The sequence below is a fragment of the Embiotoca jacksoni genome, unplaced genomic scaffold (genome assembly GCF_022577435.1).
Source record: "Embiotoca jacksoni isolate LCO1_2020_lvr unplaced genomic scaffold, fEmbJac1.0.p SCAF_28, whole genome shotgun sequence".
NCBI lineage: Eukaryota > Metazoa > Chordata > Actinopteri > Embiotocidae > Embiotoca > Embiotoca jacksoni.
In genome coordinates this window covers 5,696,287-5,721,801 of record NW_027185379.1, presented here as the reverse complement: position 1 = coordinate 5,721,801, position 25,515 = coordinate 5,696,287, and the positions used below count along the sequence as shown (strand labels likewise).

The window sequence follows — 25,515 nt, the reverse complement described above, 5'->3', positions numbered from 1 at the left end:
TACAGTGAGCTGATTCAGAGCTGCCAGCTTGTTTTTCCCTGACATGTCCATACAAAGCACAGACATTCTGGTCCGTCTAAATCTCAAACTGATGATGACTTTCCTTCATTCTTCAGGACAACCCCACCTGATGCTGAATAGTTCAGTGTGACAAACATATTGAGAAGTTTTCCTTTTTGGGGCTATATTGCACAACAGATCTCTCAATGACGGTGTTTATGTGCTGGTGGCCAGAGCAAACGTGAGTTTAGCCAGCACATGACCCAGTTGCCCATTTGTAAGAGAGATAAAAACCTGTGTGAAATGGACCTTTAGCCTACTTTGATTTCTTCATAACCTGAACAGTACATTTCGTGAAGGGTTTTGTCCTCTTACAGTATTTTACAAAGCACCTTTCTTTTAATGCACCAGCCTTTATCATTTTTTACCTATCTATCTATCTATCTATCTATCTATCTATCTATCTATCTATCTATCTATCTATCTATCTATCTATCTATCTATCTATCTATCTATCTATCTATCTATCTATCTATCTATCTATCTATCTACCTACCTACCTACCTACCTACCTACCTACCTACCTACCTACCTACCTACCTACCTACCTACCCACCCATCCATCCATCCATCCATCCATCCATCCATCCATCCATCCATCCATCCATCAATCAATCAGCTATGCTTTAATAACAAAATACAAAAAACTAAAACTCTTTATCTCTTATTTTTCCAGGAAAGAGTATATTAATAACCTTATTGCACAAAAGAGAACAAAAACTATTGATTATGTCTAAATAATTTACTATGCAAAAAACAATCTAATCTACATTAAGACAATAATTGAAGACAATTTCTATACATGGGTCTACTGGTCATTACTGTTAAATGATTAGTTAATGATTACAAAGACATTACAGTACTTCAGGCTTAATCCCTGGCTCTTTTAATAAATAATTAGTCTTGATTTGATGGATTTTTTTTTTTTAGACTTAGAGAGTATCACTTAATCAGTGTTTCAGTGCATAATAATTAAATTATGCATTATTCATAGTACATTAAATGTAATGTACTAATGTACTAATGTAAGCGTTAAAACCTCGTAATGTCGGAACTGCAATAGTGAGGTCAGATAATAGACAAATGGCTCCATCTGCTGGTACAATGTAGCATCTAAAGACAAACTGTTGGTCAAGGAACTGTCACATGACTTCAAATGAAAGACATCCATGAAATCCATGGTTTCACTGTAATAAAAGGTTTTAATTAGGATATAATAATAAATATATGCTATTTTTTTTTTTTTTATCACTTGTACTCTGAATCTTCCATCACACCTCCACATTGGCTTCTAGTTCCATTTCATAAAGATCTATTTGTTCTTTGAAAATACTTTTACTTGAACTTTTACACTAGAACACTTTAATTCCATAGTATTTCAATTTAGTTAGTCTACTTATAGATTTATAAAGTGATGATAATATAGCTTTCTTAAATCGTGTCTGTGTCCTTTGAGACAAACGACACGATCAAACCAAGAAATTCAGCGCTGACGAGCCTGGAAGAGAATTGATTCGCTGTCAGGTTTGAGCTCACTAAAAAAAAAACCCACTAAAAAAAACAAACACAGACGAAGCAAATCCAAAGTTGAAATGTGACCTTATGTCACACCGCCAGCTGACGTACAGGAAGTGAGCTCACGTAGCTCATGTGAAAGCAGATGTAAAACTGCTGTAATCATACCACCCACACACAGTTAGAGCTTCAACATCAGTGGTGAACAGCGTGGGGAACATGGACAGCAGAGCGCGCAGCTCACCTCCGTCTTCGTGGAGGGAATGTTCTGTTCAACGGATCCGCATGTTGGTCCCGGTTGGTTTCAAGAGCGAAATCAAAGAGTTGTTCAAACTGTCCGCACCGGTGGTAAGTAGCCGGCATCTGAATGTACCTTCAGTGTCGGATCAGTAGAAGGAATCAGGGATGTAAATAAAACAAGTACATTACTAATGGATTTCTAATTTCTAATGTAATATGAATGCAGGTAGTGTACATGGCACATTGAAGTGGAGCAACTCGATCCCTCCGTATTAGCTGGACTATAATTTTGTCTATATAATTATTGGGGGTGTCACAGAAGTATTGACACAATGAGAGTTTTGATAAATAATCATCAGTAATGTGGTTGGAATGACAGAGTTCAGAAAACTATATCATTTTACTGTAATACAGCCTTTAAAAACAAAAAAAAGACAACACTTATTTTATACAATGATGTTACAATATCTAAAATATATTGATATATTAATAGATTGATATATCGCCCAGCCCTGCCCCAAGACAACGAAGAATACTAATATATTTCTGTTGTTTGACTCTTCTCATCAGATTATAGCCCAGCTCATGATTTTTGCCATAAGTTTTGTCAGTACTGTTTTCTGCGGTCATTTGGGTAAGACAGAGCTGGCAGGAGTGACTCTGGCCATCGCAGTAAGTACAGTACTGTTCTTACGGTAACATTGTCAATGTGACCCAAGAAAATGTATGTAGTCCACCTATGTTTTTCTGTCAAATCCCCAGGTTATTAATGTCACAGGTATATCGATTGGCGCTGGTTTGGCATCAGCATGTGATACTCTGATTTCACAGGTATGACTCTTTGCCACATCACACAGTATTTATAATCACGTGTTAATATTTTCAGGGGTCTTATAAAGAATTAAAAATAAGGAGATACTTTTATATGTGTTTTAGACCTTTGGGAGCGGTAACCTGCAGAGAGTTGGAGTCATTCTGCAGCGTGCGATCCTCATTTTGCTACTGGCGTGTTTCCCCTGCTGGGCGATCCTCATCAACACAGAGCCTATACTGTTGGCCGTCAAACAAGAACCAGAAGTGGCCAGGTCAGCTGTCTTTACACCGCTTCCCTCACTTCTCTGTCCACTTCTTGTATTTCACAGGATAATTCTTGTATCTCTCTTTAGGGTGTCACAGTTGTATGTACAGATCTTTATGCCAGCCCTTCCTGTGAGTATGTCTAACTTAAAAGTCACATATTTTATAAATTAACATTTCCTTGTGCAATGGTCTATGTGCTCTAGAAATACTGTGAAAGTGTCCAAATCAAGCGGCAACCAACAGTGACGTCACTCGTTGGCTTGTGAACGGCTTCATGAAGCCTCGAGTTTGAATTTTTGCCGTCGCGATCTTGCTCGTTCGGGGTGGTTTGGAGCAGGAAGCGACCATATTTGGACGAGGTGGGAGGGGAGCGACTTGCCCACCAATAGCCATAACCACAGGCGTGTCAATCAAACAGACACGCCCCGAAAAACATGGCTTTTTGAGGCTTATTCTCTAATTAATGATGGAATTATTTTTAGTTGGACCACCAGAAAACTAAGAAGAAGTAGCGTCTGTAGCTAGCAACACCAAAAAAACTTGTGGAAAAAAAAAATGATTTAATGAAATACGAAGTATTTGATAAGAGAAGTTGAATGGGAGTCTTATGGAGCCGGAGGCCACCTGCCTAAGGTGTGTCGGCAGCGTCTGAGGAGGAATGAATGTTTCTAAAAAATATTCGTCTAAAAATTTGCAACTCATATTTACTTTCTTTTTGTTGTTGTTACAGGCGACATTCATGTATTCTTTGGAAACAAGATATTTGCAAAACCAGGTAGGTCCATTATTTTTCACCATTAAATATCTCCTTGGACTCTCCCGATAATAGTAGTTTGTGACACTTTTCTTTTAGGGCATCATATGGCCATCAGTAATCACAGGCTTTGTGGTGAATATTTTCAATGCTCTCATCAACTACATCGTTCTTTACGCATTAAATCTGGGCATAGCGTGAGTATGTCTTCAATGGATTGCACATGGCTTCTTCAGTATCACCACCACTGCCGGCATCATAAAACTAATCTCACACTCTTATCAGAGGATCTGCTATTGCCAACACCCTTTCCCAATTCTTAATGGCTGGAAGTCTCTATGCATATATTATTTGGAAAGGTCTTCACAAGTCCACCTGGGGAGGTGAGTGCAATGTTTCATTGGACGCATAGACGGTAGATAAAAATAGACGTCGTTTCTGGTTCTGAAAAGTGAAGCCAATGTGAGGTGCATTAAAGTGCAATATCACAAAGGGCCACTAGGGGCTGGCTCCAGCGGAGGAATTTTCCTTCATCATTTGGTTTCTTTAGCTCTGTGAGGGAAAGGGACCATTATGTGGTCACTATGAACTCCTGCTGGGTCGCCATAGGCCAACCCATGACAAGGATTGGAGTCACCAGAAAGAAGGAGGAAATACTCCTAAATGCATGGTTTGTTATGAGAAGAGGACGACTCCTCTCCCTATCTGGAAATGTCAAATATTGCGATGATGAGGAAAGGTAAAGGAGCTCAAAGACACCGACCTACGTCTGTTATTCTGACTCTCCTCGATCGAGTATGTCCAATATTTCTGTTTAAGACACAGACTCCCAATCTGAAAGCTTCAAATTCTTTTACAAAACAAAGTAAATTCTTAAAAAAAAAAAGGTATTATTCCCCCCCCCCCCCCCCCCCCCCCCAAAAAAAAAAATACATTTTTTTATTGTGTCATTAGCTAAATTCCCTCCTTCTGATCAGTGTTCTGGTGGTCCTTTTGGAAATAATCCCATAATGAATTAGATAGTAGACCTTAAAACGAGGTATGTCTGGGGGCGTGTCTGTTTTGATTGACGTGTGGAGTCAGGGTGGAGTCAGATTTCCGTAATAGGTTGGGGGGGGGCATAGTGTCCTGGGGGTTCTCAGTCAAATCTTTCTCTGGCTCCTCCCAAATTCGTCCAAATATGGTCCCTTATGGCGTCAAAAAACCAAGACAGTGACGGCCAAAATGCCAGACTGTAGGCCTCAGGACGGCAGTTCACAAACCAATGAGTGACGTCATGGTGGGTTCCCACTTGGTAGGAAGTTAGCGCGTCTTAATATAACCAGAATCTCGAATGGTTTCTCTCAGCAGGTGTTACGAGTTATGACAGCGATAAAGAAAACTCAAAGTATCAAGCTGTATTTAAAGAGGCAACAACGTTCAAAGCAGAAATGTTTATCATCTTAAATACATCAGAATTGTATTAAAATACTCAGAGCCTCGGTTAGACATCAGTGGTTTTACAGGATCACAAACAAACATCTTGTGACTTGCTAGAGGAGAGTAAAGAAAACTAAACACCCATCTCAGGAGAAAGTATTATCAACATTGTCATGGTTTAGGTTTGGAGCACAGGATGGAGGACCCAAATGCAGACAGCCAAGACTGTTAATTAAAGGTGAAAGTGAAGAAGCTTATCGAGTATAAAAGTCCCAACGAGTAGAGCTCACTGTCAGAATACAGGCAGCTCAGACCAGATAGAGGTTTGTAGTTTATATTGGACAGTCAGAATGATAGAAAAACAGTTATTTAATGATTTTGACTGATTCATTGTGTGACCACTCATTGTTTCAACTGTAAAACTGTGCCGTACACAGGCTGGTCCCGAGAGTGCCTCCAGGACTGGGGCTCATACGTCCACCTGGCTATCCCCGGCATGGTCATGATGTGCGTTGAGTGGTGGACGTATGAGATTGGAAGTTTTCTAGCAGGTAATGCCACAGGTCACTTTGGGGTTTTGAAGTAATTGTGTAGACTGAAGTTGGTCTGAAATCTAACAGCTGTCTGTCACCGACAGGTCTAATAAGTGAGGTGGAACTCGGAGCTCAATCGGTTGTATTTGAACTGGCAAATGTTGCGTACATGGTGAGCTCTTTCTTTCCTCCACCAAATACCGAATGTTTAAGCAGTCCTAATTGTGTTATTTAAGTAACCTGTTTATACATCCAGCGTAGTGCAGCAGCAGATTAATACAGTATCTTTGTATGTAGTTCCCTCTGGGTTTCAGTGTCGCAGGCAGTGTCAGAGTTGGACACGCTTTGGGGGCCGGAGACACAGATCAGGCCAAGCTGTCTGCTAAACTGGCAATGTTCTGTGCAGGTAAGTATGTACTTACAGGCTTTTTTCTATTGTATGAGGTGCGATCTAATTGTTCGTGATGTGCATAGAGCAGGGGGAGAAGCAAGACCTTCAATGAGTAAGTATTCCAAGTTAGGTCACTTGATAAACATCAGCACCGGGGTTACACTCATGTTTATGACCACTGGTATGGGCGCGTTTGCAATTTTTCCATGGACTACGTTGTGAGGCGTCTGAGGGAAAACGTTCGACACAAACAACCTGAATGGCGGCACGATTGCACTTGGATGAAAACTCGAAATCAATTGTTGCTCCACACCACCCCTACCCCCTGAATTTGGCGACTTCTTTCTGTTCCCCAAAAATTTGACACCATGTTTGATGAGTTAGGGTTAGACTTTTATGTCCATGCAGAAGGAACAAATCCGTATGTATTAGTGGTCCCAAAAATGCATGTAACACAGGTGCTGGTGTTGCCCAAGCAATAAATAAAAGTTATAGCTTCCCCCTGCTCCACGAGCATTACTGTGCTGCGCTCCATTCATGTGCAACAGGAACAGTCTTTGAAAGTCTTGATTTCATCTCATGAATGTGAATATCCTCTGAAAACGTCACATATTTGATTGAAAGGTAATTAATGACTTCCCATTTCACCAGAGAAATGAGCAGGAATAGCTTAGAGATTTCTGAACAGAGTTGGTGACAATGAACATGAGTGAAGAAGTGAATAATCTCTCTTCCCCTCTTTATCTATTTAAGAGGCGCCCTTGAGCAGAGAGTTAAAAAGTACAGTGGTTCATCTGTGTGTGATATTATAAGATCTGACCTGGCAGAAGAGAGTTGATATTTTACGTCTGCTTCTCTTCACTACAGGGTCAGTATCTATATGTTTGGCAGTTCTCATTGGCAGCCTGAAGGACCACATCTCTTATGTCTTCACATACAATGAGTGAGTATATGTTTATTGTGTGTTTATCAAGTCCAGGAGATAACTCTGAAATGACTTTTCACCATCACATTAGCTGTTGCCAAAACAGAAATCTGTAAGCTTTGCTAACATAAACCTTTATATATTAACTTGAGGTAAATGTTTGTGAAAGTTACACTCAGTTACACGGTGTAGCTTCATTAAGAATAGTAATAATTTACTTATTTCCCTTTTGTCAAATTTAATAGTCTTTCTTTCATCCTTTATTGTGTGACATTTTAAATTTTAAGTCTCTTCTTTCAGACAAATCAGGGAAAGGGTCGCTGACGTGATATCTTTCTACGCTCCGTTCATCCTCCTAGATGCGTTATCTGTGAGTACCTCTGCTATTGTGTCCAAACAACATTGAATGACGTGTTAATATATATTTTCAATTTGAAAACATAATGTTGTTTTTTTTTGGTAAGTCTAACCATATCGTTACTCTTTTAGGCCGCCTCGGGTGGCATCATAAGAGGAGCAGGCAAACAGAGAGTCGGGGCTGTTGTCAATGTTTTGGGATATTATGGTATTGGCTTTCCTATTGGAGTGTCGCTGATGTTTGCAGCCAAATTAGGAATTAAAGGTAAGATTTGCAGCACAGATGTTTTTACCACATTGTTGCCAAACCGGGAAATTTTTAAGTTACGTCCCTACAGTCTTTTTTTTTTTTGTCCGATTTCCAACACATCGTTAGCGACCCCGTCCTACTTTTCAAACAAAGTGTAAAACGTTTGTATTTTCCTCAGGTCTGTGGACAGGCTTGTTAATCTGTGTGTTTCTGCAATGCTCATTCCTGATTTTCTATCTGGTAAGAATGAACTGGAAGAAAACCACAGTGGAGGTTAGTATCCAGAGGTAAAATCCCTCCCTTCTAAATGTCTGCTTCTTTATTCATAAAAGTTCACCACATTGCATTTCTTCCAGGCTCAGATCAGAGTGGGAGCAAGCGGAAGCTCTGGAGACACAGGTAACAGAGGCCGCAAAGCATTTTATATTGCTAGAGAAGGAAAACATTTATCCTGTTCAGCGTGAGAGATAATACATTCTTCCAAAAGCAATAAGCAGTGAGAGCAAGAAACCATACTGTTTGAAAGTTTGAATATAAGGGAGGAACATCTGAGAATATTGAATGAGACAAAAATGATGTGGAGAGTATAAGTTAGCAGAACCCATAAAGCCACAATAGTGACATTAATGGAAAATTAGTTAAAATAAACTGGAATTATCCTTTAATTAGTACACTTGTTGTCCAACATAAAAAGGAATATAATAACTGGATTGTATTCTGTGATGCCGTGAAAAAAGTATCCTGCATGCTCTAAAACATGCTGAGTCATGGTGAGTTACCTTGTATTAAAGATATCAATTATTTTATTGTTAGATTATTGTTGCCAGATTTCTGATCCTTTCTCCTACTGTTTATACAACTACATATTTGGATCTCATGTGTTTTAGTGGAAATATAAATGCAGGTTTAGTGAAAATGTTGAGTTAGTCATCAGCAGGAAGTTCATGTTTGGTACTGGACTTTACATGCTGCTACACCCTGCATTAATTTAGGCCACAAAAAAAGCTTTGTATTGCGTGATTGAAAGATTATGCTTCTGTTTAAATATCAACGCATGATGTTACCAGTCACTTCTTCAATATTTAACTCATGTGAAGATCTTTCTCTACCTTTAACCCCAGAAGTGTTCCACTTTAGTTTCCATCAACCAATAGTGTAGACACAATAAAAACATAAAGGCATGACACGGGTGAGATCACACCGACTCACTTTACAAGCACTACTGCTGTCAACCCCCTGACCTTTGTAATGGTGCTTACATAATCCTGAAACCAAACATGGTTTTAATGTGGCGTCATCACTGAATCTGAGCAAATAGGTTTCACTTAATATTCTCAGATTTACATTCTGGGTTTTGGACTTTTTTCCATTTATTCAGACTTTCATTCAGTTTTCTATCTTCTTTTTTTTTTTTCCAATCTCCTCCCCCTTCTCATCTATTTTATTCTCCCGGAGATGATCATGGTCATCACTGTCTGTCCGAGCTTAAAATGTAGTCAGTTTCCATTGTTCTTTTGCTGAGGTCGTGGAAACTTCAGCAAAAGAACAATGAAAATGGACAAAACAGACACAAACCCAGTTTGAGTTTGGTTGACATAGAATTAAATTTAGGGCTGCGATCAATAAATAACTTATTATTAATATACTGTATTGCTGATCAATTATTTGGCTATGAAATGTCAGAAAAGTGGAAAATGCTTAAAGTTCATGGTAACATTAAAATTGTTCTTTGCTATTAAGAATGACCATTTAAAACACAAAACAATATAAATCTGAGAAAAGAAGCACATCATCACATGAAAGAAGCTACAATGGGCAGGATAAGTTACTCAAACTGCTCATCAACATCAAAATGTTTGTTCATCAACTCATTATCAACTAGGACTAATAGTTTTAGCTCGAAGTAGATCAGTAAAATGTTCAGAAACTTATATCAGTGCTAACTAATCTTTGATAATTCAGACATTTTCAGAACTTCAAATGTAGGAAAACTTTATGATCACTTGAGGTCCTTTAACTCCAGTCACAGAACAGCTCGACAACACATTGGAACGACACTTCATTAGTCCTTCTGAGCACTGATCTGATGAATCTGAAAGAACCAAGCCAGGGACTTTAGAGATCGTAATCTTTTTTTAAAATATGATCATTCATGTAGAAAACTTGATGACCTGCATAAAACACTGTCCTAAACATGTGATATATGCATACTTCTGTCCAGGTCCCCAACCAGATGATGCCGGGAGCTCACAGGACCAAACAGACACCATTGACCTGGTTGATACTGAGGACGGACCTGCAGTAAAAACCGTGGAAGAGGATCTCCCTTTCAGGACTGTGGTGCTGCGTCGGGGTCTGGCTCTGGCCGTCATGTTGTTTATCTTGGCTGTCGGAATCATTATAAACCTACTGATCACTAACTTAGTAACATGAACATGAGCAAAGGTCTATCGTTCTCAGTGAAACGGAGACTTAGCCACCAGTGCTCAATATGATGCAGGTGTTTGCACTGCAGGATGTCAAAGCAGGACAGTAAAGAGAGGCCCAAGTGCAGATGAGCAGAAAGCGAAGAGAGCGCAGGGAGTGAAATTGTCTATGATTAATGAGTCCATGTCTGAAAGTGAAATAGTAGTCTAGAACTATTCATTCACAAGATTTTCCTGTGAATCTGTCAGTAATCAGTTCACAACCACACACTGTTAATGAGTCATCCTGAAGTTGAGTTTGACAACCTTATTAAACAGAATGCTAATCTTTGAGTCACTCTGACTTTTCATTTTGGACGGGCACGGTGGGGTAAACTTGATCAGGAGTATACGTAGTGTTGATCCAATCCATCGTCAAGTTGGAGTTTGCAGACAGAGTCTCTGGTAAGGGCATGAGGAAGTGCACGCTTGCTCCAACAGCAAGAAGTCCAACTGCTGCAAACACAGTGAGTCCTCGCCTGAGGACGAGCTGGGTGGTGGAGAGACGGCTGCCCTTCAGCTGCTGGGCCACATGTCCACCCTGCGTCTCAGTGTTCCCACCGTGCCACTCGGTACTCACAGACATGTAGCCGTCCGCTGACTGGGAGAAAGTTTCAGATGCCACATTTCTTTATTTTGTTCAACGCTATGAATTAGACTTTTTTTTTAAACAATAAAGCTGTGAAAAGACATTTAGTTTTATCGGTGCAAATGTTAAGTTCAGTACTTACATTCCCATTACGTGCCGTCTGGTCGGGAGTGTCGTTACCCAAAACGTCTGAAAGGGCAGCAGTGCTCAATAATGTCAAAAGAGTGGTTTTTTTAGCTCGTTCCAGAGCCTGCAAACAAGCAGATATGAAAACTTAATTTGTCCTCAAATGCCAAGAATAACTAGAATTTGGTCTCAGGCACTGATTCAGTAGAAAATAAGTCCAAACAGAGGCCCTGCATGTGGTGGATTATTACCTCCTCTGTCATCCTCTCCCAGTTCAGCTTGAAGATGACAGTGATGTAGAAGGTGGACTGTACAATGACACAAACAAGAAGCCCCAGCCAGAAACCTGCGGCGAGAAGGACAAAGCAGTCAAATAAGTACACAGCAGGTTTCACCTAAAAGAACGGGGTCACTAAGTGCGCTTACCCAGAACTCTCAGTTTTGCAACAAACATTAAAGTAACGCTCAGGGAGAGCCCTATGCAGTAGTAGCCTAGGAAATTAGCCACAGCCGGTATCTTCTGTTTGCCCGTGCCCAAGAAGATACCCGTGCACACACACTGGGAAAGCAAGGAGAAACATCTTTAATTATTATGCAATCTCATTCCACTGATAACCGTGTGGCAACTTCTGAATAAACATTTGATACGTTTTATGTTTGACTTGTTGCATAATACGTTTGTAGGAAACCTGTTAGGACTCACCACAAGACCATCAAAGAACTGAAGGAAACAGTAAGCATTCATCAGCTGTGACACCAGACCTATGATCTTCCTGAAAATAATAAAAAATACATTTATTTATATAGCGCTTTTAAAGCAACAGTTAATAAAATATGATGATAGAAATATAACTGGTAGGTCATTCCACAATTGAGGGGCTGCAACAGAAAAGCCCCAGTCACCTTTAGTTTTAAGAATTTATAATTAAGATTTTATACATCCTTATTCATCTTTGTATGTGGCAGTTGTATTAGTGATATTAGTGGATTACTGTTATTGAGATGTGAGTGCAGCTGTATAAACTCACTCATCAGAGGTGAAGATGAAGCCAATCACTGTTTTCGTGGAGCCGAGCACCAGACCTTCAACCACCGCAATGCTACCTAAAAGAAAAAGAAAAATAGGCTGTTAACTCCTCAAATAGGTGAGAAACAGTAGAGAAATAAAACTACCGTACATTTCGAACTGACCTGCGAGAGCGAGTGACATCTTGCTGGTGAGAATCGCCCTGGCGGTGTCTCCTGCACCGAGAGCGTTCCCCACCCGGGCACACGCTGCAGCTTGAACACCGAGAGGGAACTATGGATTCATTATTTTGGAAAAGTGTGGTTAGGTTTCGCAAAAAAAAAAAAGAACGCGTGAAAGATTTTTTTTCAAGCAATCCACGGCATTCTCACAGACTCATCATTATCAAATGACATTCATCACATCCTCCTTCTTCAACCCTGATCACACAGTGTACTTTTCACGCCGAGGCAAAACGTGACACGGACACGGTCTCCTCCAATGGACTGATTTGTGTATCATTCACTTTGCCTTGACACTGGGATGAAATAATATTGGAGAAGAGTTGAAAAGTGACAATACAACGCTTTGACTTGCACTCAGTACCATGTAGGTTATGAAAGCCACCATTATCACAGCATGTTGGGCTGCCAGCTCATCTTCACTCAGCATTCCTGATCAGTACAGACAGAGAAGAAATCACAGTCAAATGTGATATCTGCTTTGAGATGCCTTAAAAAATATCTCGTGTTTGGATTACCTGCAAAGAACCCTCCAAACTCATAAACCCACCACTCAAAACACTTCATTAATGTACTGGGAATGGCCAGTTTCATGTAGGAGCCCCACTCCTGCAGTGATTCCGCAGACCAGCCTGCAGGGGGAGAAAGGAGCTCATTTATATAAAGAGAAAAAAAGATCATCAAGTCACTACTCTACAAATGACAACATGTCCCTCACCTCCCCACGTCCTTTCGTGGAGCTTCTTCCACCAAATGTAAGCAAACAGAAAAGCACAGATGTAAATCTGAGAGAGAGTGTTGGCTGCTGCAGATCCGCTGTAACACAAGCACACAGTGTGACATCAGTCTGCGTAACTGCTTTATTCAGATCTGTGTTGATGGTGAGGAGACCTACCTCACACCCAGATCCAGCCGGTACAGACAGACGTAGTTCGTCAACACGTTCGCTACGTTTGCCGCGGCAGCTGCGTACATTTGCGGCAGAATGATTCCCTGAGAACACACAAACACCAGACAATGTGATTACCATCACTTATACCTTTCATACTGGAGTTCAAACCAGAATCAGATCACTGAAGTAGAGTACAGAATGGGATCAACAACTAGAATTAGACTTGACTTTAGGACGTCGGCGTACCTGGTTCTGCAGGTAAGACACTTGAAGGTGATGAAGAAACATTGCCTACAGAAAAAGATTATTTTTATTATAGCTTATACGCATTCAATTATACAGAAACTGAAAAATGTTGATTGAAAATGTTTTGCATTTTTGTATAAACGTGAGAGGAAAGTAATTACTCACTGGTACAGCAGGAAGGAAGGCTGTGATGTACAGCTGGGCTATTCTGAAAACAAGAAGCTGTGTTTAGATCCAGGAGAAGATCCAGTGGTCAATTTAAACGCTCCAAGCTCATTTAGAACAAATGTTGTTGTTTTTTTTGGCACATTTAAGAATCTCTAAAAAAACATGAAAGATTACCATTAAAATGAAAATCAAAGCAAGAGACGATGAGTGATGTTTGAAGTCACAGAGTTTCCTCCCAACATATCACATTTAGCAGCAGCAGCAGTCAGCTGAGTTCACATTCGCTCTGCTTGCTCAAACTGCCAGCAGAGTTTGTGAGCAGCTGCTGAGGTCAAACTATAGGAAGATAAAAACTCAGGAGTTGGTTGTATAATGAGTATCGTCCTGTGATCATCAACATACCCCCGTTGAACGACAGGCTCTCTCTGTAGGTCCTAAGGGCTTTTTGTTTGTCAAGTTTTTTTGTTTTTTTTTTTAGGTTTGTTGCAAATTGATGCCCAAAATTCTAATACTGCAGCTTAAAATGCAGGTTAGGCACACTGAGCTGAAATCATCCTTATTCCTCCAGGACGGTGTGTTTTCTGGTTGTCTGTCCATCCCAGTCTCACTACCCCAAAAGAGGCCTTAAAGACATTTCTTCACATTTGGCCCAGACATGCACTTGGTCCCAATGATGAAGTGATTCGATTTGGGGTGGGGGGTCAAAGTTCAAGGTCACCATGGCTTTAGGTTACCTCCCGTCCGTCACCCCCGTTCTCATGAACGCGAATAATCAAGAACACCTGGAGGGAATTTCTTCACATTTGGCACAAACGTTCACTTGAACAGAAGGATGAACTGATTCCATTTTGGTGGCGAAAGGTCGAAGGTCACTGTGACCTCACTAAATACGTTTGTGGCCATAACTCCACAATTCAAACACTAATTATGACAACATTTCACACATATGTCTAAAAGGATAAAATGATGAAGGGATGACATTTTATATCCAAAAGGTCAAAACCAAAATATTCTGCATAAACTATTGTCTACACATTATTCAACACCATAACTCAAGAACAGAAGGAAAGATTGTTCGCACATTTCACATTTTGAATTGCCGACACTAATCTTGGGTGTCCACATTAAAACTGTGCTTATTGTTTAAATCAGAATAGGCCAAGCATGTAAACGCATAAGGATCCCTTCAAAGACTTCACTACACATATTATCGTATACGAGTCTGGACAGATATGGATGTAACTTGACTGGTTGGTGGATGAAGAAAACCTTTAGGTGGTTGTTCTAGATTAAAATAACTTTTTAGAAAACTGGAGCAGCCTTAATGTTATAAAGTTGTAAAATTTATGTTATGCAATTGGCAGAAGTTATTTTGTCACTCATTGGAATAAAGTGTCTCTGAATTTGCATTGTGAATCTGCTGAGTGAATCTGTGGGGACCAGAGCTAATTTTAATGCAGCACTGGCTCAGAGACTTATTACCATTCGAACTTGCCTACATTACTGGGAGTGGAAGCGGTGCATATTTGCTGCTATAAGTTACCTGGCCACCTCTGGGTCCTGCCCCAGGCACAGCAGGATGACCTGAGCGTTAATGAGGAGACCCCAGCAGGGCAGACAGAACAACAGCAGGATGATGACGCCCCGCTGGAGGATCACACCCACCCGCAGCAGGTTCTTCCCACCAAATGTCTGTCAACATAATCAACATTTTAGAGAGCAGGGTGGTAAAAAAAAAAAAAAACAGCAGGGGACTATGAAAAATTCAGTGTGTTATATCATCAAAAGGGTTTCCAGACCTGGGAGACCAAAGTGTCACATGCCAGTCCCAGACCGTATCCTGTCGCTGCAGTGGTAACATTAATGGTCTGAAATACATGTACACTGCTGTAAGCAACTTTTCTATATTTCAAATGTACCAAACATTGATTAAATCATCAGTAGTCGTTCCCAGGTGATTGTGAGTTCAATGATATTTACGTTCCCTCTTCCAGCTGCCTTAAAATCACATCTCCCCCTTTAATTTTCTCATGTCAGCCTTCACGTCTGTGCAGTGTACACATGACCACTTACAGCAGAAGCTAATCCATAGCCAGCCATCACTTCATTTCCCAGACGCCCACAGAACATTGTAACCACAAATGGAAGCAGGGAATTGAGGATTCGAGAGAGTAGCTGGAAAGACAAAGATCATCAAAGGCCAGATGACAAGTGATATTAAAGTAAACACAAGTTGCAATTAATTATCATAGTGCTCAGATTATGTCTTAACAAGAAAGCTTCTACACTGCAATTACTTTGGCAACTGTTTAAGCAACTGAAAGCTGCTAAACAGGGCTTTAGAGGTCCATTGATTTCTGCTTCTGAGTCTCAGACATGAAAGTCTGTTTTCCTGACATCTTCACCTTTTCTTTGGCAAAAAATAGACTCATCAATCTTCTCTTGTGGACATCAGCTTTTTAGCGAGGGCACCCTCGATCTACACAGTCTCTTCCTGCCAGCAGAAGGCATGTAAATGGTGCCAGTCCTTACCAGAGGCCCTGTCATCCTCAGGATGTGGTACAGTTCCTCCCTGTGGGCCACAGGAACCCTGTCGCACACCCACCTGCAGCAAAACAGCTTGTCACCATACCCCTCCATGGCTACAGAATGAGCCGCTAATGCAGGTCCTTCGACTAAAGCTTCTCTCTTTTTTCTCACGTACGTATCTTAGTTGCTCTACAGGATCCCACAAAGGATGGAAATCTTGCTGCGATCACAGCTGCCCTGGAAGTCGGCCAAGGCCGGCTGAAACAACACAGATTGTCAGAGAAAGATTAAAAAGACAAAAAAAAAAAACGCAATCACAACAAAGAGTAAGATGGAGAGCTTGAAAGCATGAATGTTTTTATTTGAGTGATAAAAACATGTAAAGCACCGTATACTACCTCAACCTCTGGTCAGTTGAGGGAATTCTCAAAGAATAACATTATCAGGTTTTTATCACTCCAAAGACAAAAGGAACAAAATGGGCATTGTTGGAAAGACTATGATAATTGAACCCTTTGGAGACAACCACATACCTTCAATATCTTCAACAATCCAACATCCTCTGCTATGATAACATAAATTATGACTGTGTTAGGAGAATAATGAGAACTTCAGTACAATACTGTAGGCAGCATACCAACCGACAAATACCTTCTCAAGATATTACAGCAAATAAAAAGCAAAAATGTATATAGAGCATCTATTCATTTAAACACCATTTCTTATTTTTTTCATGAAACCAGAGACGAGCTTTCCGCTAGTCAGGATCCACTTTTATGAAATGTCTGAATGTTACACTGAAGAACAACGGGCCAGTAAAAACATTCCTTGAGTCAAACGTTTATCCGATAGATGTTTACAACAGGTTAAAATGACACGAGTGCAGATGCAAAACTCTGAATCAAATTGTCTTGTAGCCTGACTGATAGGTCACAGCTTACAGCCCAACCCAGCATCCCTGTACATCAGACAGTCACACAGGATAAGTGGCTCCATATTAAATGACGGCTTCCACCGTTTGCAGAGTGAATTTCAGCTGCTTGTACCCGGATGAACGTTTATGATCCCAAAGTGGCTGTTATGTGGTGGGGTGTTTTTCCAGGACCCAAATGCAAGCTCACAGACTCAAGGTTTTCAAATTCCAAAAATACAGTCTTTATTGTCCAAAAAACAAACAAAAAACTACAAACCAAAAAGGTGGCACCGAGCGTGTCCACTTTACGTCCAGTCGGGAGGGCAACTCAACCGACAGCTCCAGGGGGACACGGGTAACAGGGCAGCCGGCAGACCAGCGGAAGGGACGGCGTCAACAATCCTCCAAGCCGGGAGGGCAACTCCACCGACTGGTGATTTTGACGGGGGATATCCGCAGGAGACACAGAGGCCGGAGGAACGGGAACAGGAACAGGACTGACGGAGAGCTGACGGGGAGCAGACGGAAGACGGACGGAGAGCAGACAGAGGACGGACGGGTGGCTAAACAAAAATGCACCGACAACCAGAGTTGTGCAGGGGCAGGTTACATATAGTCTGGGGAGGTGATCAGGGAGATGCAGCACACCTGCAGGTGGTGATCAGGGGTGAGTGGCTGCATCTGCTGGGACTGGTGAGGGGCGTGGCCATGGGAGGTGAGTGGCGTGGCCACAGACAAAGACAGGGGACACAGGAGGAGAGGTGATCGGGGGCAAAACGGAGGACAAAACTGAACTCCTGACAGTGGCAGAACACTGCCATATAAAAAGAGCTTTATTCAAGAAGCCATCACATAGATGAACAAGTTATAGCTATAAAAGCAACATTTATTCATCATATTTGAGTGGTTTAGTTATTATTGGAACCTTGAGTACTTTTATCATTTGGTCTTTTTTCAGTTTTCAGAGATGGCTGCCTCGTCTATTGCAAACAGTAGAGGAAAGTAACCTGAACTTTACAGACATTGAAAGTAAAACTCAAAACTGAAACTGTATATGATCAAATAGTTAATTTATTATTTTTCTATAATTAAAAAAATTAAAGAAAACATTAATGTTACAACATTAGTGCAGTTTATTGGTCAGAAAATCTGCCACAGATTGGCCCTGAGCGACTCAAAGATAATGAGTCCGTGAGAGTCTAAAATTCAATGTTTTTATGACAAAATGATTTTACAAATGAGGTTATGCTGACTTTTCATTTTGGACGGGCACAGTGTGGAAAACTTGACCAGGAGTATACGTAGTGTTGATCCAATCCATAGTCAAGTTGGAGTTTGCAGACAGAGTCTCTGGTAAGGGCACGAGGAAGTGCACGCTTGCTCCAACAGCAAGAAGTCCAACTGCTGCAAACACAGTGAGTCCTCGCCTGAGGACGAGCTGGGTGGTGGAGAGACGGCTGCCCTTCAGCTGCTGGGCCACATGTCCACCCTGCGTCTCAGAGGAGTTCCCACCGTGCCACTCGGTACTCACAGACATGTAGCCGTCCACTGACTTTAAGGAATAAGTATCACATTTGTCATTACTTCAGTGGAAGGTCAGAGCAGGTGGTGTCAGACTTAAAGGATGTAAGTAAGGTGGCAGATGACATTTAGTATTTTCCTGAAGAAAATACTACACAGAACTCAAAATTTTAGTAATAAAAGAATATGTAAAAAGCTGTTTATACAGCTGGTGTTGAGAATAGTGTTCCACTTACATCCCCGTTGTCACCCACGGCGTCTGATACTGTCATGCGGATCTTTTTCTGAGCTCGTTTCACAGCCTGAAGAGAAGAAAACGCAAAAGCTAAACTTCCAGTTTTTTTCCTATTCATACATTTAACAAATAATGATTGAAAGTGGCCCGATTTGTCTCAACGACTGATGCTGCGGAAATAAAACAAGTTATGTCATTATATAAACTATATACCTCCTCTGTCATCCTCTTCCAGTTCAGCTTGAAGATGACGATGATGTAGAAGGTGGACTGCATGACCACGCAAATGAGCAGTCCCAGCCAAAACCCTGCAGAGAAAAAGACAAATTAGCCTGTTAGCAGCACAGCAGGCTTCGCTTCTGATAACCTGCTCTCCTGTGCAGCAATTTGTCTTGAATGAACATAAAAAAATTGTATCGCCTCATATAATTACCCAGAACTCTCAGTTTCGCAACAAACATTAAAATAACACTCAGGGAGAGCCCTATGCAGTAGTAGCCCAGGAAATTAGCCACAGCTGGTATCTTCTGTTTGCCCGTGCCCAAGAAGATACCCGTGCACACACACTGGGATGGGAAGAAAACGCACATTTCACACATGACAAATACCTCTTGCTTTTGGCATCACACTATATTTGCTCTGTAAACAGTAAAAGGCTGGTACACTCACCACAAGGCCATCAAAGAACTGAAGGAAACAATAAGCATTCATCAAGTGTGAGATCAAACCAATGATCTTCCTGAAATGATAATTATAGGCTTTGTGTGTAGCAGCTGCATTGTAAAGGTGCGTGAGATGTGAGTGCAGCTGTATAAACTCACTCATCAGAGGTGAACATGAAGCCAATCACTGATTTAGTGGCACCGAGCACCAGACCTTCAACCACCGCAAAGCTACCTGGGAAAAAAAAAAAAGGAGCTGTGAAATATGTCACACAGTACAGCATGTTGAATTAAAAAAAAACAAAAAAAAACCCATCAATGATTTACTTATTAATATAGGATGCAACAACACAACATGTTTGGAACTGACCTGCAAGAGTGAGTGACATCTTGCTGGTGAGAATCGCCCTGGAAGTGTCTCCTGCACCGAGAGCATTCCCTACCCGGGCACACGCTGCAGCTTGAATACCGAGAGGGAACTATCCAGAATTATGGAAACATTAAAAAAACAAAAAACAAAACAAGTATTAACACTTAAACGAAGACTATAATATTTAAAAGTCATTTTTAACCACCTATATCTGAGATTTTTGTATAAAAGAAGTGGCAACACAGCAGTCAGTACCATGTAGGTTATGAAAGCCACCATTATCACAACATGTTGGGCTGCCAGCTCATCTTCACTCAGCATTCCTGATCAGTACAGACAGAGAAGAAATCACAGCCATGGCAGATTCATCACAAACTGTTTTGACAAAAGAAAGTACTGTGGCAATTGGCTTAAATATTGTAGCTTTGTTTGTGGCCCAGGTTTTATGTTAATGAGATAAATACAATTCTAAACTTTTATTACCTGCAAAAAATCCTCCAAACTCATAAACCCACCACTCGAAACAAGTCATTAATGTACTGGGAATTGCCAGTTTCATGTAGGAGCCCCACTCATGCAGTGATTCTGCAGACCAGCCTGCAGGGGGAGAAAGGAGCTCATTTATGTAGTCTGAATAAGGGATGAGGAGAGTTCTGCATGTAAGCGCAGGGACAGCGTGAGTATTAAATCCCTCACCTCCCCACGTCCTTACATGGAGCTTCTTCCACCAAATGTAGGCAAACAGAAAAGCACAGATGTAAATCCAAGACAGAGTGTTGGCTAACGCAGATCCACTGTAAGACAAGCACACAGACATGCTGATAATCCAGCGTGTGCGTGTTGCATTTAAATCAGCTTTAAAATGTGATCCTGGGACGTGTGAGGAGACCTACCTCACACCCAGATTCAGCCAGTGCAGACAGACGTAGTTCGTCAGTACGTTTGCTACGTTTGCCGCAGCAGCTGTGTACATTTGCGGCAGAATGATTCCCTGAGAACACACAAACACCACATGAGGCGAGGATACCCTTCTGAGTAAAGAACGATGTGCACGGGACATTACTGCACCTGGTTCTGCAGATAAGACACCTGAAGCTGATGGAGAAACATTGCCTACAAGACAAAGACGGATTAAAATTGTTGACAGGGAAATATCTCTAAAATGTATTGTGTTTGCACTAAAAGATGAGACCACTGACCGGCACTGCAGGAAGGAAGGCTGTAATGTACAGCTGGGCTATTCTGAAATGAAGAAGATGCATTTAGATCCAGTTCATGAAAAGGAAATGACCGTTTGTGGTAGTAAACACCGATCAATGCAACCACTTCAGGCTTATTTATTTCTACTGGGACTTAATGAACCATTAATGGCAAGAAATGTACTGTCTATGGGTGTGTGGGAAATGATTTCAGGGCAGAGATGAGAGTGGCTGTTTTGAGTCACAGAGTTTTACATGCCAGTTGTGTGCTGTTGTAGTTACCTGGCAACCTCTGGGTCCTGGCCCAGGCACAACAGGATGACCTGAGCGTTAATGAGGAGACCCCAGCAGGGCAGACAGAACAACAGCAGGATGATGACGCCCCGCTGGAGGATCACACCCACCCGCAGCAGGTTCTTCCCACCAAAAGTCTGCACAACAGCAAAGAGACAGTGTTAATCATTTCATAAGAGGGAGCAATGCATTATCTGGCGTTAAACTGAGGATCAGAAAAACCAAACACGAACCTGCGACACCAGAGTGTCACATGCCAGTCCAAGACCACATCCTGTCGCTGCAGTGGTAATGTTAATGGTCTGAAATGAATATATAACATGAATTCATCTCATGTTCCCCTTTGGGACTCTGACTCATCAGAATAAATATACTGTAAAGTAATAAGAAAAAAAAAAAATCTGTTAGTGTGTTTATAGCTGTAATTTCCCCTCTGCCAGGTGCCGTGTACGCTTCACATGTCTCTGCAGCGCGCACATGGCCACTTACAGCAGAAGCTAATCCATAGCCAGCCATCACTTCATTTCCTAGGCGCCCACAGAACATTGTAACCACAAATGGAAGCAGGTAATTGAGGATTCGAGAGAGTAGCTGGAAAGACAAAGAGCAACAGTAAATGGGATTGCAATCAACTTGCAAGGCTGTCTTTGCACTGCTACAGCGCTGTAATTGTTTTGGCAGGTTGCAAACATGATTTGGATTTCTTTATGTTGACAGAACGTTTCTAAAATGTGGACACGGCGTCTATTTTTTTCCAGACAAAGAAAACACTCTCGCCAATCCTGAACCGTGTGAATAAACTGATTGCAGAAATTGGCCTTGAATGGTGTGCAAACAGATCCGGTCCTTACCAGAGGCCCCGTCATCCTCAGGATGTGGTACAGCTCCTCTCGGTGGCTCAGGGGGACCTTGTCGCGCACCCACCTGCTGCAGAAAAGCTTGTCACTGGCCCTCTCCATGTCTGCAGGACCGGACGCTCACGCAGGTTTCTCCACTGAAGAAACGGGACGGGATGTGTCTTTTATGCTCTCCAGGGACATAATTCTCCACTGTTATGTAAAGTATTTCAACATCCTAAAAAGTTACTAATTGATTCACTCCAGGTCAGTTTCATGTCTAAGGGAAAAAAAAAAAAATCTGATTATGCAAAAGAAGTATATTACGTAGTTCATCATAAGTCACTATTTATGTGTTTTCGGTGAATACCAGTGGTCCACAGAGATGAAAGTGTAATTTGTCATTCAGTTACAATTATATTTAACTTTGCATGTCATTACATTCACTGCAAACATTGTCATGTGGCCAATAGTTCCCACTGCAGGAATCCCACTACATAATCCTAACCTGCTCTCATTGTAGCTCTGTGCTGTCAGATATGATATGTGAACAGACAGAAGGTGTAAAGTCACGATTATTCATAAAAACCTCTTGCATTTTAATAAGCAGCACGAGTTTCCTTTGAGGAACAGGAATCAGTCCAATAAACCTCCATGAATTCAGGGGGACATGTTCATTAAAGTGTTTGGAAATATAAAACATTACCATGTCATTTCGCTTCAGTGTAATCATAGTTAAATAAGTCAGCGATCTGGCAACACCATAATGAGATGCAGCCGTCTGATGCTGTCAGACAGAAAAGCCATTCAACTAGATGCGTGAGTCGGAGTGATAGCACACATCACCGCGGTTCAGCTTCCTGTTTCATGGATGGAGAACACTGCCACAAAATCTGGAGCATAAATCTCAATAGAAATGGAATTACACTCACTTCTGCTTCGTTCAAAGTTTTTTTTTTTTTTCAGAGGAGTACTGCCTCGAAAAGTAACCACTTTATACAACTCAAAAAGATGATTTCATCATTAAGCGATTCTGTGAGGTGATGATTATGTAAATCGTGGTGCACCGATGATTTCCACTGGAGTGAGCACGACATTAATACACAAACTTTGAAATTGTTTCCATGAACGCAAGTGAGTCGATTGCTTCTCTCATTGGACAGCTGACACAGAGACGAAGCCTTCTATTGAAGAAAGACCATCTTCACTTAGAGCACACCGTCTCTCTTTCACCTCCCTTTCATTGTTTTCTGCAGAAGGTGACAAAAAACATCCTGATTTTTAGAGTCTTTCTTCTACAATACAAAGTAATGCAAATCAGCTGAATTGGACATTTTGAATAACTACTGTATATTTAAAAACTTGAACAACTAGGATTTTTCTTTTCACAAGACAAGATCTGATTTACTGGTCTCACCAAATCGTAAAAGGTGACTAAATTCTGGCAGTAAAAGTGTCTCTGAAAAAAATAAAAGGAAATGTTGAGGCATTTCTGGTCCTTCTGCGCATCCTTAAACAGGCTTTCAGTCTCACTTGGAGAGGCAATGAGCTCCCTTAAGTGTGACAACCCAAAGCCCTCTGAGCTTTATGTTGGCTAAATCAATGAGGCCACTGGAATGACTGCCTCGGATACCATGTGCTGCAGTGCCTGTGATTTGTATCTGTCACTTGTTATTTTCCAGATCATCTATTGCCTTTGTGTTTGCTGAGTCCTGATGGCACCTCCCATCTCTGCCTCTCTGTATTCCTGCAACGGCTTGTTTTATCTTGATATGATATATTGTTTGCTGATGCTCTCTGGGATTTGTGTGTCAGTGTGTAAACTTTACTGAGCGCATCAGCCAAAACTGCAACAGCTTAAAAACTTTAACCAGACCTCTGGCTGAAATTACTTAGCATAAAAATGGCATTGCATAATGTCAGAAATATTTAGCTCTTTGTTAAATCGTGTGTTTGTGTTTTCCGATCTCCGACCTCTAATACCATGGAGCAGTTTTTACAACAAGCTCTTTAACCCATACAAAAATATACGTTGTTTTCCTTTAAATACGAGTCAAAGTTTCTATTTCCTTGGAGTTGTGCAACCTTTGTCGCCATGGCAACTGTACCCAGGGTTTGAAAAACCACACTTGCCTCCTCTGAGGAATAACTCAAATTACTTGTATACATGTCATCTGAACAGCGCCAGTTGTCCTGGACACCAAATTGTCATTATTTATATGATTGCTGGATGTCGCTTGAATTTAAAATGTGAAAGTGGCTCGTAATAAGCTGCTCGCAGAAAAGACCTACAGAGTGATTTTTGAGGAGGAAAGTCTCAGTTATTGATGCATGGGTTGCTGTTCTATTTACCTGGTTTCAATTACTTTGCATGCGCACGAAGATGCATGGAGAGATGTAAAGATTTCTTTTGTTTGTTTACAAGAAATTCCAAAGGGCACCTTTCAGAAGGTTCAGCGTGACGGGTGGAATCGTTTTGTGCGTAACGTGCCTGCGGCAAAAGAAAGCACAGCTGAAAGCATCTATACTTTATACAGAAAATGGAATCTTACCCTTTCCGTTGTTGTTGTTGTTTACAAACTGGAGAAGTCCTGTTTGTTTTTGTTCATTTCAATTCATTTACCGTATTAAAATGTGACATTAAAAAGACAGAAAAAAAGCAGATGTCCAGATTTTTATTCCTTCTATAGTTTATTCCTCTTTTTTATCATGCGGCATGACAAACTCGAGCTCTGAACTCCACCAACTCGTTAAAAATTAATCTTCTTCATGTGCTTATTTGTGCTCATGTAAACTATAGCATCTCATTTTAAATAAGCTTCTTCCTAAAAAGCTGCTTTATTAAAAAAAATAAAAATAAAAAAGAAGCATACACAGCATCGCTCTGGGTGGTTTACAAATCTTTGTATAAATATTTATCCCAGTGATGATATACATATTTGATACTTCTGAGGAGACACTGCTTTGCTTCTCCTTTAATTATTTGCTTTAATTTTGTCTTTTGCAATGCAGCAAGAAAAACAGATCGGTGTTAATCACCTACTGGGCTTACAACACTTTAGCTGGACAGCTTGAATAAAAGATGCCTGTATTTACCATCTAATATTTAAAGTGAAATAAAAAGCAAAGAAAATCGATTAAATTGGAGTGTCCTTGACATGCAGTAGAATCCTGTTACGGTGAGGAGACACACTGCTTCAGTGGAAATGGAGGATGCCTGTTTCTACCTACCTAAAAGTGCCTGAGCATAAAAAAGAGAAAAGGCTCCCAACAATCATTCCCCCCGACACTCAGACCATTAAGTTCAGTTAAATATTGATGACTGGTTAATGTTGGCAGTGAAAGATGTGAACTCTGCTTTGAAGGGACGCAGCCTGTCACATCTGATGCCACTGAGAGCAGTGATAGGTGGCTGCAGCATCTGACCCTCTCTTCCTGGGGGAATTTTCTTGTTCAAATGCAATCTACAGACTGTTTTTTTTTTTTTGTGTTTTTTTTTTTCACCTTTAAAGTATTCGAGGGCATCAGGTTTGCAAATTCTTCATAATTTCTTGTTGGCCAAAACAGATTTTTTTTTTTTGTCCAAAGCTGTGTTGCAGACAAATATAACAGGATTTTGCATGCAAGTGCCTGAGCATCAAGCCAACGCTGGATCCTTCAGGATTATTTTAAGACCTATTTCCAGTCTTGCTGCAAGT

At 41.0% G+C, this 25,515-nt stretch overlaps 3 protein-coding genes across 3 annotated transcripts; 1 reads left to right on the top strand and 2 right to left on the bottom strand.

The window, feature by feature from the left end:
* Positions 1 to 1,734: 1,734 nt before the first annotated feature.
* slc47a3 (solute carrier family 47 member 3) lies at positions 1,735 to 9,957 on the top strand. Its single transcript, XM_069161378.1, has 17 exons — positions 1,735 to 1,923; positions 2,386 to 2,487; positions 2,578 to 2,646; positions 2,752 to 2,900; positions 2,982 to 3,024; positions 3,626 to 3,670; positions 3,749 to 3,846; positions 3,935 to 4,032; positions 5,506 to 5,619; positions 5,706 to 5,773; positions 5,899 to 6,007; positions 6,860 to 6,935; positions 7,218 to 7,287; positions 7,407 to 7,539; positions 7,703 to 7,797; positions 7,881 to 7,923; positions 9,746 to 9,957. Exons 1-17 carry the CDS (start codon positions 1,795 to 1,797, stop codon positions 9,955 to 9,957), a joined length of 1,653 nt encoding a protein of 550 aa, XP_069017479.1. The 5' UTR covers positions 1,735 to 1,794.
* A 302-nt stretch (positions 9,958 to 10,259) lies between these two features.
* Positions 10,260 to 15,933, bottom strand: LOC138205388 (multidrug and toxin extrusion protein 1-like). The gene is made up of 17 exons (XM_069161377.1): positions 15,791 to 15,933; positions 15,332 to 15,433; positions 15,058 to 15,126; positions 14,802 to 14,950; positions 13,256 to 13,298; positions 13,091 to 13,135; positions 12,848 to 12,945; positions 12,671 to 12,768; positions 12,471 to 12,584; positions 12,317 to 12,384; positions 11,896 to 12,004; positions 11,733 to 11,808; positions 11,408 to 11,477; positions 11,131 to 11,263; positions 10,956 to 11,050; positions 10,721 to 10,828; positions 10,260 to 10,590 (listed from the first exon to the last, which is right to left on the bottom strand). The coding sequence occupies exons 1-17, from the start codon at positions 15,896 to 15,898 to the stop codon at positions 10,285 to 10,287; spliced, it is 1,791 nt and encodes a 596-aa protein (XP_069017478.1). The 5' UTR covers positions 15,899 to 15,933; the 3' UTR covers positions 10,260 to 10,284.
* A 1,964-nt stretch (positions 15,934 to 17,897) lies between these two features.
* On the bottom strand, positions 17,898 to 21,940 carry LOC138205390 (multidrug and toxin extrusion protein 1-like). Its single transcript, XM_069161379.1, has 17 exons — positions 21,833 to 21,940; positions 21,471 to 21,572; positions 21,215 to 21,283; positions 20,970 to 21,118; positions 20,688 to 20,730; positions 20,557 to 20,601; positions 20,382 to 20,479; positions 20,185 to 20,282; positions 19,972 to 20,085; positions 19,744 to 19,811; positions 19,489 to 19,597; positions 19,278 to 19,353; positions 19,126 to 19,195; positions 18,890 to 19,022; positions 18,670 to 18,764; positions 18,458 to 18,523; positions 17,898 to 18,252 (listed from the first exon to the last, which is right to left on the bottom strand). The coding sequence occupies exons 1-17, from the start codon at positions 21,938 to 21,940 to the stop codon at positions 17,944 to 17,946; spliced, it is 1,752 nt and encodes a 583-aa protein (XP_069017480.1). The 3' UTR covers positions 17,898 to 17,943.
* Between the last annotated feature and the right edge of the window lie 3,575 nt (positions 21,941 to 25,515).